This window comes from Akebia trifoliata, chromosome 4 (genome assembly GCF_017979445.1).
Source record: "Akebia trifoliata isolate Shusen 1 chromosome 4, ASM1797944v1, whole genome shotgun sequence".
NCBI classification, from domain to species: Eukaryota; Viridiplantae; Streptophyta; class Magnoliopsida; order Ranunculales; family Lardizabalaceae; genus Akebia; species Akebia trifoliata.
The window spans coordinates 21,706,096-21,721,949 of NC_141378.1; the positions used below are offsets into that span (position 1 = coordinate 21,706,096).

Consider the following 15,854-nt stretch of genomic DNA (forward strand, 5'->3'; position numbering starts at 1 on the left):
ATAACATGTACCCACGTGTATTGAATAGCATTCCTAATTTAAAAAGTAGTCTTGTGAGAGAAAAAAAATTTCTAAAAGTAGTACTCGCCGAGTTTCTCGTTTACTCGTAACTTCTCGATATCTATTTTTAGAAAGAATAATCCTCAAGTGACAGCTGGGATGAGAAATATACCGTGTTTTCCTCTCTTTTCTACCGTATGTTTGATGGAAGGCATCAAAGCGTTGTTTGAGATTAGAAAAATCTTATCAACGACGATGACCAGTGATCCTAAAAAATATTATATTATATATGGAAAATGTTGGTCACCCTACACTTTATCCTACGTGTTTTATCCTATATGGATTAGAAGTTTTGGAATGGATTGATTTTTGGTGAGAATGATCTCTATGGTTAGAAGACCCTCCTCACAAAAAATCAACATATTCCGAAATTTCTAGTCCTATATTTACAAGTTGAAAAATCGTGGACCATCCATTTTTTAAAAATAATTTTTGATGGATTACAAGTTTTGGAATGGGTTGATTTTTGGTGAGGATGATCTCCTCACTATAGAGATCATCCTCACAAAAAATCAGCCTATTTCAAAACTTCTAACCCATGTAGGACAAAACGCATTGGGTGTCGAATGGGACCCATTATCTATAATGAGAACAATATAAGCGGTGAGTGGTGAGAGATTTAGAAAGAGTTATTATATTATCTATAATGAGAATTATCTGTTGCAATTTTATTACAAAGACTCCCTTACTTTATGAATAGAGTAAGCATGACTAATTTAGTAAGATTTCAAATCTTAATAAGGTTCCCTAAGCCGATATGGATTATCAAATTGACAATCCAACACAACAGTCTTCTAAATGTCATGGAAAAAACTCAGATTCAACAAAAGAAAAGAAAAAAAATTCATTTTTGGATTTGATCCAAGTCGTTAAAAATAAATGTGATCCAAGGTATTGAAAATGGATGGCTGCCGAATTCCCAAATTTAAAATTAAAATTCAATAGTGAAAATCATCTTTTATTTTTAAAAATTCAAAATTCTTAGAATTTTATCCTTTATAATCTTGTGGCATTAGATCACATTTTTCAATGCTACAAATTGATGTGAGTATGATCCACTCCAAGGTTTGTTGGGACTAGACCCTCTGTAGCCCATTTCTCCTATAACTCTTGTTTTACAATCCATAGAACACCGCATTCAAGGAAAATAATAACACAGCCTTCTTGGATTCATGGTATAGATCATATTTGAAAAACCAAATTATAAATAAAATAAAATAAAAAATAAAAAATAAAAAACTTTTTTTGAATCTTAATCAGGTGTTCAAAAATGGACGGTCATTGTACTTTAATATTGAAAAGATAGGATGCAATCGTCTTGATGATGTGACACACCCTCAAATATTGATATGGGCTAAAGAGAGCTACAAGAGAAATGGGCTACAAAGGATCTGCTCCCGATTTGTTGGGTGACAATCTTGATAGCATGGTTTTTAAACTCAGTATCACGTCTCGTCTCATTCAGCTTCGATACCAAGTTGACTCAGACGATACGTCTCGTCTCGTTCAAATTGTTTTGCTGGACATTGAGACAATGATTTTTAACCATTTAAAAAAATTGAAAATTTTTGAAAAAATTCAGAAATAATTCATATTAAAAAATGAATCCAAAAAAATATAAATTAAAAAAAAAATTCGATTTGAGGGTGAAAGAATAAAATGTTGAGGCTTTAACTCGTTTGTCTTGGTTAACTCAGACGAGATTTTAAAAATCTCGTCCGATACATCTCGTTTAACTCGTGAGTTAATTATTTTTTGTGTTGTCTCATTTTATCGTCAGAGATATTGAAAAATGTCATTCGAAACGACTCGCTTCTCTCACGATACGCGATTGTCTCAAAATACTTTGTGAGTTGGTCTTGTTCAATTTCAATACAGAGTTAACTCGGACGATACGTCTTGATCTCGGACGAGTTTAAAAATCATGCTCGATAGAGTAAGGTTTGTTGGGTAATAAACTTAGTTATTGCTAAATACACTTCCTGCAACACTGACAGAAGCATTGTGTTGATGTGGTAGTGTTTATAGAATCATAGATGATTTTCCTTCAGATACATGTGTCGCACAATTAAGAAAAATCAGTGATTCTCTGTTCAAACAGTCTTGTAGGAATTAGGATGTAAGTGTGGCACCGCTCTTAATTAGAATATGCATCTCCTAAACCAAGAAAGGCTTAGTTACTTCTTAAAGTGGGTAGTTCAGAAAGAAATTTGAACGCTCGCCACATACTTAATTTCCCACGTGTAAACTCTCTTGTGGGTCCCACGTAGAGAGATCCCCCACCCTCTCCTCTTTATAGTCCCCAGTTCCTCCTCCCTCACCTCAGTCTCACCAGCACCACCACAATTCCTCTGAATTTAGCGGAACCTTCTCTAAATTTAGCTTAATTTTCATCACTAGTAGTAAACAACTCAAACCTCACCATCACCATCATTAAACTAACTCCCTTGCACTATCTCTAACCAAAAGCATTGCCAAATTTAGCTGATCCACAAACAAATTTAGCTCCAAACCACCACCACCACCACTAGTGTAAGCTAGTATTACAAATGGGCAACCCTGATCTCGTCTTCTCATCAACAAATAACGTTGATAGTACCACTCATCGTGTCGCGATTCCACCACCCCAACCCTTCTTCAAATCACTTAAATCATCTCTCAAAGAAACTTTCTTCCCTGACGATCCTCTTCGTCAATTCAAGAACCAACCCTTATCTAAAAAAATCATACTAGGCCTACAATACTTCCTACCCATCCTAGAATGGGCTCCTCGATATACTTTCCAGTATTTCAAAGCTGATCTTATTTCAGGAATCACAATTGCTAGCCTTGCAATCCCTCAAGGAATCAGTTACGCAAAGCTAGCTAACTTACCACCAATTTTAGGCCTATGTGAGTAGTTGAATTTTGATTTAAATATCAAAATTTTTGTTGAAATTTGAGTATAACAGATTAATAAATTATGAGTTATATATTATCAGATTCAAGCTTTATTCCGCCATTGGTGTATGCGATGATGGGTAGTTCGAGAGATTTGGCGGTGGGCACCGTAGCTGTTGCATCTCTTCTCACAGCTTCTATGTTGGGGAATGAGGTTAATGCTTCCGAAAATCCCAAGCTTTATCTTCACCTCGCTTTTACTGCCACCTTCTTCGCCGGAGTTTTTCAAGCTGCCTTGGGCTTCTTAAGGTAGGTGTCTTAATTAAAAGATAGAAAAAGCAGATTCAAAATTAATTTTTTCTTCTCTTTCTAGCTTGATATGGTTGGGTAAATTTAAGAGTTTATATTGCCACACCAACTTATTTTTATAACACATCAAATCATGAATGCATTCCACACCAAAATTAGTCCCCCAACATTAGATTTAAAAAAATATTTTTTTTTACAAAAAAAGAGAGAAGAAAGAGAAAATATGTTAATAGACTTCTATTTTTTTTCTAATAATTAATTTATTTTTATTTTTATTGGTGCAGGTTAGGGTTTATTGTGGATTTTCTATCACATGCAACCATAGTGGGGTTCATGGCAGGAGCAGCCACGGTTGTGTGTCTGCAACAGCTTAAAGGGATTCTTGGATTGGAACACTTCACCCATGGAACTGACCTTATCTCTGTCATGCGTTCCATCTTCAGCCAAACACATCAGGTCCTCTTTTTTGTTTTTTAATAAAACTGACATTCCGGCCTCTTAAATAAAACTCTCTTCAAAAGTACCAGAAAACACTGCATGTGTACTTTCACTTCAGTAATAACTATGGATACTTCACGTGATACAAGAAGAATTTTTGTGTGTTTCTACATTTTATATTTTAGTCATTTTTTGGGTTTTATCATAATATAGCATATTGTAATTGCCTCCTTGGATATATGCAAAATAATTTGAGCTGCATGTTTTATAATTTAAACTCTCTTTTACATCAAGGGAGACGTTTCTTATATACAATATTACTAAGTTAGCTAAGTAAAAATATCCTTAATTTAATCCTTCTCATAAGATCCTTTATCAAGAAAAGGCCTAGCTTGATTACAAATATGCTAATTTTAGTATACTTTTGTCAAAAAATTTGGGAGTTTAAGAGAATAAAAAATATATATTTCACTCATTTTCAACTTTAATAATTTATTAGTTTCTTCAACTTATATGAATCTGAAATGGTGTCTTGGGTTGTTGATTTGTTGCAGTGGAGATGGGAAAGTGGTGTTTTGGGTTGTTGCTTCCTCTTCTTCCTTATCCTCACCAAGTACTTTGTAAGTAAAAAAAGCAAAACCTATTTACTTTCTTATCTTACAGCTTTGGCAAAATTATTAAAAAAGTAGATAAAATTTGTGAAATTTCAATTTTAGTACACTAATCATTTTTTACTTTGAAAATGGTAAATTACCAATCTTGAAATTAAATTCAAGAAAACATAAATAAGGTTCACCAAACTTTGTTTTCTACTGCCCCACTTGTTATGTATAAAGGCATATAATGACAACACCACCAACAATAATATTAATAATACAAACAAAATAATTTCTCTTTGTCTTACCCTCTCTCACAAGTCTTCTTTCATCCTCAAACCGTCTACCTCCTAAATTATACAATATATTAAATTTATAAAATTAATTTTTATAACGTTACTCTCCACAAAAATATGAAATATAATAGCAAAACTCTCAACCTAACTCATTGCATTTTCAAAATGACTTGTTCAAGTAATTAAATTGTCTCTAAGTTCCTAAGATTCAATCAAGTTTTGGAGTTGAGTCATCTCAAAATTTGTTGTATCGACTTGGTCAAGTTCAAGATGACTCAACAAATTCGAAAATAGTCTCTTATAATTAGCATTTAACATTGTAGCTTAGTATATATAAGGATTTTACTAAGGTCCAAAACATTAGTATATATATTTTTTTTCAGAGATTATCTTTAACTAAAATTAATACTGCCGATGAAAACTGCCCTTTCGTACCTTCTAGGTAATTAACTATAGTCCCATTCATAAATCATAACTGATATTAATGGTGATCCTGACAGCCATCCAATCAATCACAATTCATAAGTTGGCTTAACGTGTGTGGCTACCATTGTTCAATTATATGGCTATCGCTTGCTTTGTAAGAAAAAAAAACAAAAATTTTTTTTTTTCAAAGTTTTACGATATAAATTTCTAATACAAGTTGATGGTGTTTTACAATATAAATTTTTAATCCTTCAAAGTTAGAAAAACAAGTCTCAGAGAAAAGTTATTAAAATGACTTATGATGTTTCTTTGAAACATAATGGCATGGTAAAAACAATCCTTTATAAACTATGAGATATTCCTTTGTCACACTAATTTTTATTTACAACACATCAATAATTTTTTACATATAAATTAATTTGTTACAAGTAAAAGATGGTGTGCTAATAGCTGATCTCTAAATTATAATTGATGAAAATGGCGATAATTTGCAGCGAATTTTTGTTTTATGTCGATATGCGGCCTACCAAGCAAGCAAGCCACGTAGTACATGGCCCATAATGATATGAGGGTTGTTTTGGTAATTTAAATATATAATTATTATCTGACTAATAAAAATAAAAATTGTTTTTTAATATTATTTTGTCATATGTGTTGGTGTTGACGACAAGTAGAGCAAGAGACGACCAAAGTTGTTTTGGATTTCAGCCATGGCTCCGCTGACGTCAGTTATTTTGGGAAGTTTGCTCGTTTATCTTACACACGCAGACAAACACGGTGTTCAAGTGGTAAGTTACTCCCGTGATCTTCTCTCTCATAACCACTAAGTAAGTAAGTGGTCCACAACCTACCTGTAACAGATGGATAAATTAATGGATCGGATCAGATTCAAAATCTGATCCGTTTTTAATTATTATATGAAAATACTGGAATGACACAAATGGAAACACAAAAATGATAAAAATGATGTGACGGCGCGTTCATAACCGTAAATGCTTTTTACTCGTATCTCGCAAAAAAACATCTACTGATAATATGTGCGACACCACATCATTTTGTCACTTTTGTGTCTCCTTTTATGTCATCCTAGCACGACTCTTAATTATATGGTAAGTTAACATTGAGTTGAAGATCTGATCCCTATAACTATTCATGCTTACTGTTACTATTGGCATCCCAATTTTTACTTATTATATCCCAATTTCTTAAATTATTTATCAATATCATATCCCAATTAAAAATTAAAACACTCTCTTTGAACATTACGAAGGTTTGGCTCAAATTATAATCCCAATATTATAAAACACATTCAAATAAGTTCAATAATTATTTACAATTATAATTAGGTTCATATAAAATCTTAAACCAAAAAAATAGAAATTTAGGAAAAAAAAGATATTAAACGGTTTATGTCGTCACTACAACTTTTACTTATTCTCAACCATTCACTTATTTCCTTTATTTTTAATTGGGGATCAGATAGAGTTTAGTTTAATGATGTTCTGATGTGTTAAAATATATAAATTTTATTTATATATATCACATCACCTTAATCAGATCCAGATCAATTCAATTATTATTAGATTAGATTTGGATCCTAATACTAATATTCAATCTAATTCTTATATCTTTATTGGATTGGTCCCACATTGACTTGTTCCGATCCATATCATATCCATTGATCACCCTCATACGAGACATTAGAAAGTATTTTGTGAATATGTCTCTCTCATTCCTCAATCACCCATGGATATTTGTCGCATCTTAGTTTGATTGGAGATTTCTAATCATTTGATTGATCATGATGAAAATTACCTAAATCAAATATTTCGATAAATATTTGTTCCCTCTAATTATGCGTTCGAAATTAATTAGATTCCCTCTTGACTTATTCTATAGTGCAATGAAAAACTTTCATGAGGTGTACAATAGTAGGGATTAGTTGTGTCCCATACTAAACATGTGGGGATACCCTACATATCAATGGAAAATTTATGGAACGAAACGGATTGGAAACATTAAATTATGGGCAAAAAAGTCCAACAAGTAGACTGAAAATGATAGTATCTCGTAAAAATTATATTGATGTAGAATAACCTTGTGTTACAATCTACCACTTGAAGAAAAAATTAAAAGAGTAGTGGGTCCCACCACCTTTGCAATCACTAAAAAGCTTGATGTCGATGGTGGGACCGCCTTCATTGTCACAATCGTGGGGTATCTCAATCTCCATGCTAGCGATAGTAAAGGTTTTGATTCCCTGCATCTGTTTGTAACTTTATTTTCCAGATTGGGCACCTCAAGAGAGGCTTGAACCCACCATCTTTGACCGACTTAGCTTTTGGGTCATCTTATCTGTCGACAGCTATTAAAACTGGAATTATCACTGGTGTCATCGCTCTCGCTGTAAGTCCTCCTCCTATGCTCTTTCCTTTCCACGTGGCCTAAGCATCATATCCACTTGTGTGGTGAATTTTAGCGAATAAGGGCGTACGTTAGCCTTTTTCTTTCTAGATTCAGCTAATGTTGTAGAGATTGGGGTGATGGATAACGCAGGAGGGAATCGCAGTGGGGAGAAGTTTTGCTATGTTCAAGAATTATCACATTGATGGGAACAAAGAGATGATTGCTTTTGGGATGATGAACATTGTTGGATCTTGCACTTCTTGCTACTTGACCACAGGTCTTTTTTCTATGATCAATTATCCTTCACCGTCCATTTAAATGACTAAATTATACTATCAAATTGCCAAAGTCAAATGGGTTGGTTCCAGATAGTGATTGGATTCAATCTGATAGGGTCGGTTTTGGATCAAAGTATTGGATTCTACAGATTGGGTTTGGATCAAACCCATGATTTGACAATATGGAATTTAAATCTGACTCTACTCCAATTTATTAAAGGCTCTTTAGAACATTATCAAAGTTGTGCTTTCTATTATTATTGGGAATGTGTTCATATTTGATTTTACTATCTCAGTGTCTTTTTTTTTTTTTTTTTTTTTTTTTTTAAGTTTTTGTTACATACAACTAAATTATATGCATATGTTTAAATAATTTAAATTTAGGCTAATTTACTGAAACATGTACTAAAAATTGTAAAATTCCTATTCCAACTTACAATTCATTTTTATTTTGAAAATGACAAATATGTTAGAACAATAGCTCCACATCGCCCATAGGAGCCCAATCCGTGCGATATATAAAGGAGAAGGTAATTCTTACCTTAAAACCATGGTTTTGAGGTTGAGTTAAGTTCATGGACATTAATATGGAAAAGCGTTGAACCTTTCTATTTTTGGATGTGTGGAAGCGTTTCTCTGGCTCTGAACGTAGTATATAAGGAGAAGACAACCCTCACCTTATAATCATGGTTTTGAGGTTGAGTTACGCCTGTGGACCTTAATAAAATCTATCATTTTTTAAATTAAAATATTTTAATTAAGTGATAATAATAATAATAAAAAATTATAAAGTGGAATTTTTTTAACTACATATACTAAAATTGAAGCTGGAAAAATATCTATTATTTTATTTAAAAAAAAAGTAAATCTTTTCCCCACTTACATTAAATATTTTAATTCCAAAAGAAAGGTAGATTTGTCATTTTCAAAATTAAAATGAATAGTTCATTGAAATAGAATTTCCCCTTAAATTTATGTTATATTCATGATCGGTGACATAATGATTTTTCTTCCCGATAAAATGTGATTTGCAAATGTATATGATTGTTCAATTTCATGAAAAAAAAAATCATTTTTCTTGGTAAACGATTTTCCTATCCTGATTGGAAATATATTCTCCCACCTAATCCCACTAAAATGATTTTCTCATAAGGGTGGTAAGATCTCCATGTCATTCTCTCCCAAATCCTTATTTTTGACATTTTCCCAAGTACAATCAAACATCAACAATCATCTTATGAGAAAATTCATTTTAACGAATTTTTTTTCATTGCTAATAAGTGGAATATACTTGGAATTTCAGGGCCATTTTCACGATCGGCAGTGAACTTCAATGCAGGATGCAAAACAGCAGTTTCTAACGTTGTGATGGCAATAGCAGTGATGTTAACGCTCGTGTTCTTGACGCCATTGTTCCATTACACTCCCTTGGTGGTGCTATCCTCTATAATCATCGCGGCAATGCTTGGCCTCATTGACTATGATGCCGCCATCCATCTCTGGAAGGTCGACAAGTTCGACTTTCTCGTGTGCATGGGTGCATATGTTGGTGTGGTCTTTGGCAGTGTTGAGATTGGCTTAGTCTTAGCGGTAAGTGACATGGCCATAGAGAATTAGGCCATTGCACCACTCCCTTCCTTCATCTAGAGAACTTATATTTCCACACTGATTTTTTCTAATAATACACCAATTAATGAAGTCCATATAATAAAATAGAACGGATATCTTCCCCCAATGTTTATACCTCGTAGAACAATTTCAATTTTATTCTCTTTTCTCTTCTCCCTTTCATATAATACCCTTTCAACTTTATTACTTTTTTTTTTCTACCATTTTTCAATAATACCCCTCCAACTTTGTTGTCTTTACTTTTCCATCATTTTCCCAATAATACCTCAACAACTTTATTGTCTTTCCTCTTTTTCCTCATTAACCCCAAAGAAGATGATCGTGTCATAGGCACAAGCAAACTCTACTTATACATAAAACATAAAATGAGGATATAAGTATCAACATATTGAAGAAGGATTTGTAACAAAAAAAAAAAAAAAAAGGAAAATTGTGACTATAGGAGTCAACTTTTGATTTCTTCCTCAATCACTCTCATTCTCGTTACTAATCTTTTTTTGTTTTCTACTTTTTAGAGTTTGAAGAGTTTTTCTCCAGAGTATAAGAAAGAAGAAAAAAATGGAAATGGAGGTTTTAATATCTATCAATTAATTATCTATGTAAATGCAGGTTTCGATATCCATGCTGAGAGTACTATTGTTTGTAGCAAGGCCAAGAACCTGTGTCATGGGCAACATCCCTAACTCCATGATCTACAGAAGTGTAGATCAGTACCCAGTGGCCGATACCGTTCCTGGAGTTCTCATACTTCACATTGATGCTCCTATTTACTTCACTAATGCTGGCTACTTAAGGGAAAGGTACTTAAAAAAATACAATAAATACATGAATTTTTTTTTAATTGTCGCACACACATGTATGTGCACATGTGTAGATTCATGGACGTCGTGGTACTCATGTTCCGTACTATATAAAACTACAATTAGGATCTCGAGATGGATCGATGAGGAAGAAGAGAAGCTAAAATCATTAGGAGAAACCAGCTTACAATATGTTATCCTAGACATGGGTGGTAAGCGATCGATCATAAACACTTGATTTTAAAAATGTAAAATTATATTTATGCTATTCTTCTAAAAGGAACATTGCCCATAATATATAAGTAATTGAGTCTACTACATCCTAATCTGACCCTGAATTTCTAAGTTGACTCAGGTTAAAACATAATTTAATTAAACATGTTCCTTTGTAATCTATATTATAATACCAAACTCACACATTAGAATTCTTTTGTCGACAGCGGTCAGTAACATTGACACTAGTGGGATTAGTATGCTCGAGGAAGTCAAGAAAAATGTGGTTAGAAGAGAGCTCATGGTATCACTTTTGTTGCCCTTTTCTTTTTGTTTATATATCTTAATTTATGTTATTCTGAGTGTTTCTGTTGTTCTTTTAGAACCTTTGGTAATAGACCCCATAATGACATCTTCTGCATTACATATCTCTTCTCTATATTAAGTTGGTATGACTTGCCAGGTGGCATACTCAATCGATTCTCTGATGTGATAAGTTTGGGAACCGTAGATCTGCGTGTCTCGGGATACATTATTGCACTTCTCCATAAAAAAAATGTATCCCAAGGGAACTGTGTATATATCTTGAGGCATACAGATCTACGGTTCCCGAACTTGTCCACGTCAAGACACTTCTAAAAATTTAGAATTAGGCCCCTTGTCCCTTACTATGATTAAGTTTAACTAGAGTTACCAGTGGATCGAGCCTTAAATGATTCGATGCTAATTGGGCCTCAAAATCTTTGCTCAAACTCAGCCCATCTAATAGTTGGGTCGGATTACCGACACGACTCATACGTATTTAAGGCCTATAAATGGTTCTGCTTGTAAATTTTCTTATACATATAATAGTTATGTACAATAATAAAATAATAATAATAATATAGCCATTGGACTAGGTTGGGCCACCTAGCAGGCTTACCTCACAAGACTGAATCTGGCCTTAAAAGTGCATGTAGCGAGCCTAGAAACTACCCAATCTGATAACTAAATGGGCCTAATTCTAAATTTTCTTGTATTTAATTTATTTGAATTTGAATGATCAGCTTGTGTTGGCGAATCCTGGAAGCGAGGTGATGAAGAAACTAGACAAGTCAAAGTTCATTGAAGAAATTGGTCAAGAGTGGATATATCTGACGGTGGGAGAGGCAGTGAGTGCATGTAACTACATGCTTCACACATGCAAGCCAGGCCCCACCAAAGTTGAATCCAACGCACACGACAACAATGTATGACCTTCAAAGGCCAGGAACCACTGATGCTTATAATATTTCTGACCCCCATTGTATCAAAACAGTGTGTATCTCGGAAAAAAAAAATGGGACGATGCCATATGTCTCATATCCAGTGCATGATAGACCAATCAAATCAATCTTCCCTTCTATGTAATAATTGTAGTTTTCTTAAATTTTTAGTGATTTGTAGATTATGATTTCAGAAATAAAGTTAAATATTTTGGAGTTTTTTGACAATTGTGAAATTTAAATGTAATTAGGTCCAAATGCTGAATTAAGATAAATTATAAAATTTAATTATCACAAGGAAGCAACATGGTTGGGCTTAATAGGCATCACGTTTAACGGATCAGATCTTTGTAAACAAGAGTTCAAGCTCCAAATTAAGGTGATATCATGGAGATCCAAGCGTTGAAATCGAGTTTAATGCTGAAATATAGTTATTCTATCTAATCGAATTAATTTGGTTGCTATGCTAATCATTTATTTGAGATGAACAACTTGAATGTTGTTCCAAGAATGAGGAGGATTTCTTTTATAAATGCGACTTCCAATCTTGATGGTCTAGATCACGACGAAGAGGGAGTGCAACGTTTTTTTTTCCCCTTTTGTTGGAATGCGAGGTGAATTTTTTGGTGATGTTGTGCAATTGGTATAAGTTGATCTGCAACTAGTTGGTCCCTCATAATAATGATGATGATAGGTTTTGATATGGAAATTACAAAATCACCAGAGTTTGGATAATTTAGACATACTTCTTGACAATGGTCTTTTCTTTCAAAATATCAAGAAAATGACCTAAATGCCCTCATTCAACCTCTTGTTAAAAGGGGGAGGGGGAATAACTCTTGGTTTTGGCATAGAGAACTTCTTCTTCTTCTTTTTTACCAACTCAGCAAAGTGGAACTTACTACCAAGTGAATCTTACCCATTACTGAAAAATAGAGGACATGAGATGTCCAAACATTTCTCAAAACCAAAAGAAAAGAAAATCCAAAAATCTGCATGATTTCGAAAGCTTTTGATTGGGGAGGAAAACAAAACCATTATTAAACGTCGATAGAGATAAAATCTCACCTTGAAGTCATTTTTTTTTTTGGCAGAGACCATGACAAAGATAACTTAAAAGCTTAAATATAAAAGCCCTCTCTAATCTCTATGCTAATCAAGGAATGACAGAAGGGTTCAAATTAAATGGTTGGTTAGGACAAATTCACAGTCGGGGCAAGGGGGACACTTGTCTCCACAAGAATTTTTAAAATTTATAAAGACTTATGTGCGACAACAACTAATAACAAGACAAAAAAAATTGTTTACAAGAATTTATAAAGTTTACGAGAGTTTGCCAATGCCTATGGCACATGCATCCCCCTTGAGGTTAAGGGGGGTAAAAATGGGAAAAATAAAGTTAGAGGGGTATTACTAACAATTTGAGATTAAGGAGTGTAAAAGATGAAAAATAATAAAGTGGGATAAAAGGGTTAAAGAGAAAATACAACAAAGTTTGAGGGGTGAAAAGGAAATGTAAAAAAAATGGGCCCCACAAAAGACGGGATGTTTGTTCCATATTAAATTGTAGTGGATGAGACGTTTATCCCTTACACAAGTCTAGCAAAGTGGGCCCTACAGTTATGTTTTATTAAATAAATTAATTGTCTGGTGACGCATAAACATTGATGTGTCATAAAGATGAGATGATGTGAAAATAGAAACTAAAAAACAAACATGTAGGGCAAAATATCATTTTGTGTGCTGAATATGATGAAATTCCAAGAGTCCAATACATTGTTCTTTTTAATTCCCGTAACATGTTTTTGAGTGAGTTCGTTAAAAGGTATTCTAATTTAAACTAACGGTCTTGTTGATAAAATGTGAAGAACTCGTTGACAATTACTAGTGATTTTGCCATTAAAAAATAAGGATATTTCTCTTTAAATGTACCAACGAATTCATTACTTTAAATTAGAATACCTACCAATGAACTTGTTCAAAAACATGTTTTGACCATTAAAAGAACAATGTATCAAAATAATTTTTTTTCAAAAGTTGCGCATGTTTTTAAGGAAAATCTCTAAATGGATAATTATAGAGCTTTTATTAATATACACTACCTTTAGGCACAAGAAACGCCAACAACACATTCTTTAGTGAATGCAAGTGAGATGTTGTCCATTTGAAGCATGAGTCTTCGCTTTAAATGGTAGGCATTTTATTATAAAGAGTCGTTTTTGCCATTCAAGGGATTTTTACTCCAACCTTACTAGCCAAAATGGCTCTCCATAAATATTTTGATATATTTTTTTAATTCCATCCAAAATTCAGCTACACTAAAATGTTACCCAACTGCCATCGTTTTTTACTTCCAATAGGGGAAAAAAGAGAGGTAAAAGAAGCAAGCTTAATGCAGAGTGCAATCGAGTGGTTTCAAAGATCTTTATCTTTTCAAAGTGACAGTTGGGATAGAATGTAGAGCCCAAGTACGTTGGAGTTATTCTTTTAGAATCCAGGGTATGTTGAGTGAGCCTTTGGTGTGTTGTAAGTAAGTCAGTGTGCAAATAGAATCTCTCTTAATTTGTTACAATAGATCCAAAGTCGCAAAGATAAAGAACAAGAGTAAAAAAGAAAGATAGAGAATACCTCCTCTCTAATGTGAACCTTACAATCTCATCTCATCGAACAAAATTATTTGAAACCAAACGAAGCTTTGTTGAATTCACAAAAATGGTGGGAGCAATAGAGGAAGCCTAGTTGAGTAGGCTTAAGAATCAAGTTGTTAATGGCGGAGAAGGTGCTTGGGAGTATCTCTATCTCATTAGAAAGCTTAAGCTTCATCATTCTGATAAGGTTTTGAAGTATGGGTTCTCGATCTTGAATAACCCAAACAAGGGATTGAAACTATGCGGAGAGGGTAAAATGCATATATGTATAAGGTCGGGTTCAACAGCTAAAGTGTTTTGTCTTATATGGGCTAAAAGTTTCGCAATGAGCTGATTTTTTGTGAGGGTGGTCTATATGGTGAGGAGATCATTCTCACAAAAAATCAACCTATTTAGAAACTTCTAATCCTAATTTATAAGTTCAAGAATAGTGGACCATTAAATTTTATCGTTAATTTGAAACCACTTTTGACGGGGTTAGGAGTGATGGGCACAACTTCCAAAGTACTCAAGTGCATCATAACTATCCAACTTATCTTACACTAGGATTAGTTGTGTGGTGATATCTGTTTATGGATTTCAACTATAAAAATCTTATCTCTAAGACAAAGTGAGGGGTGAGCACTACAACATTTTTTACCTATAGCAATGGGTTATAGTGGCGGATAATGATATCCAACTCAATAGGATACTTTATCATGACAGATAGTGATGTATGTAGCAATTAGTATTACCCATTGCAGAGGATAAAATAATCTGACATTATAGTGTCCCGTACGTGAAATATTTTAGCGCAAAAGTTGTTTCCTGCTTAATTGGGATACGTGTAGCGACAAATATAACGACGGATAAAATAATTGACTTTACATGGTCCCACGCCTGAAACATTTTAATGCAAAAGTCGTTTCCTGCTAAATTAGGATATCTGAAGCAGCGGATGTATCCTCCACTATAGTTAAATATTTGTTTTATTAAAAAATACTTATTTTCTTCTATCAATCTATGCGTGTTTTGGATTTTTCTATTTGCTCTCATCTTTTCTTTCTTCTCATGCCTCTCCAGCTTTAGACATGTGTGTGTGTGTGTATGTGGTTTTCTCGCTCGCTCCCTTACTCTCTCGGCGTGGGGTTCGCTATTTCGTTTGCTTGCTTTGTGGTGTGCTCTTTTTGTCATCTAACTCAATCTTTGGGCTAATTCTCTTCAATTTCTTCTATGTATTTGTTTAGAAGAATGAAATGGTTCTTACAAGTGGTTAAAAAATGAGATTTAATCATTTTTTTGTGTTAACATTTTCATTTTTCCCAATTCAAAGGGCTTTTGAGTGTTTCTAATGTCAATCTGATTGTTTTTTAAGTTAAAAATATATCTCCCCGTTGAAGAGTGTTTTTCAATTTTTTCATTAATTTTTTTAGTTTTTCTACTTACAATCTCATCAAATTTTAAAAGAATATTTTTCCCAATTGAAAAGGGTTTTTCCATTTTTTTTGGTTGATTTTTTTTTTACTGTTTACAAGTTGTACCAGATTGAATAAGACCCAAGGCAATTATTTCATTGCTTTTGTTCTTTTGTGTGCTATTTTTGGATTTCCATATGATGCACTAGTTAGAGTGATTATGAAATTATTTATAAT

The 15,854-nt window shown here is 33.3% G+C and overlaps 1 protein-coding gene across 1 annotated transcript; it reads left to right on the forward strand.

The window, feature by feature from the left end:
- The first annotated feature begins 2,345 nt into the window (after window positions 1-2,345).
- LOC147404469 (sulfate transporter 3.1-like) lies at window positions 2,346-11,811 on the forward strand. The gene is made up of 12 exons (XM_086440451.1): window positions 2,346-2,952; window positions 3,042-3,249; window positions 3,534-3,705; window positions 4,242-4,307; window positions 5,680-5,793; window positions 7,295-7,411; window positions 7,562-7,688; window positions 8,993-9,279; window positions 9,928-10,118; window positions 10,245-10,330; window positions 10,559-10,635; window positions 11,378-11,811. The coding sequence occupies exons 1-12, from the start codon at window positions 2,610-2,612 to the stop codon at window positions 11,564-11,566; spliced, it is 1,977 nt and encodes a 658-aa protein (XP_086296577.1). The 5' UTR covers window positions 2,346-2,609; the 3' UTR covers window positions 11,567-11,811.
- The last annotated feature ends 4,043 nt before the right edge of the window (window positions 11,812-15,854 follow it).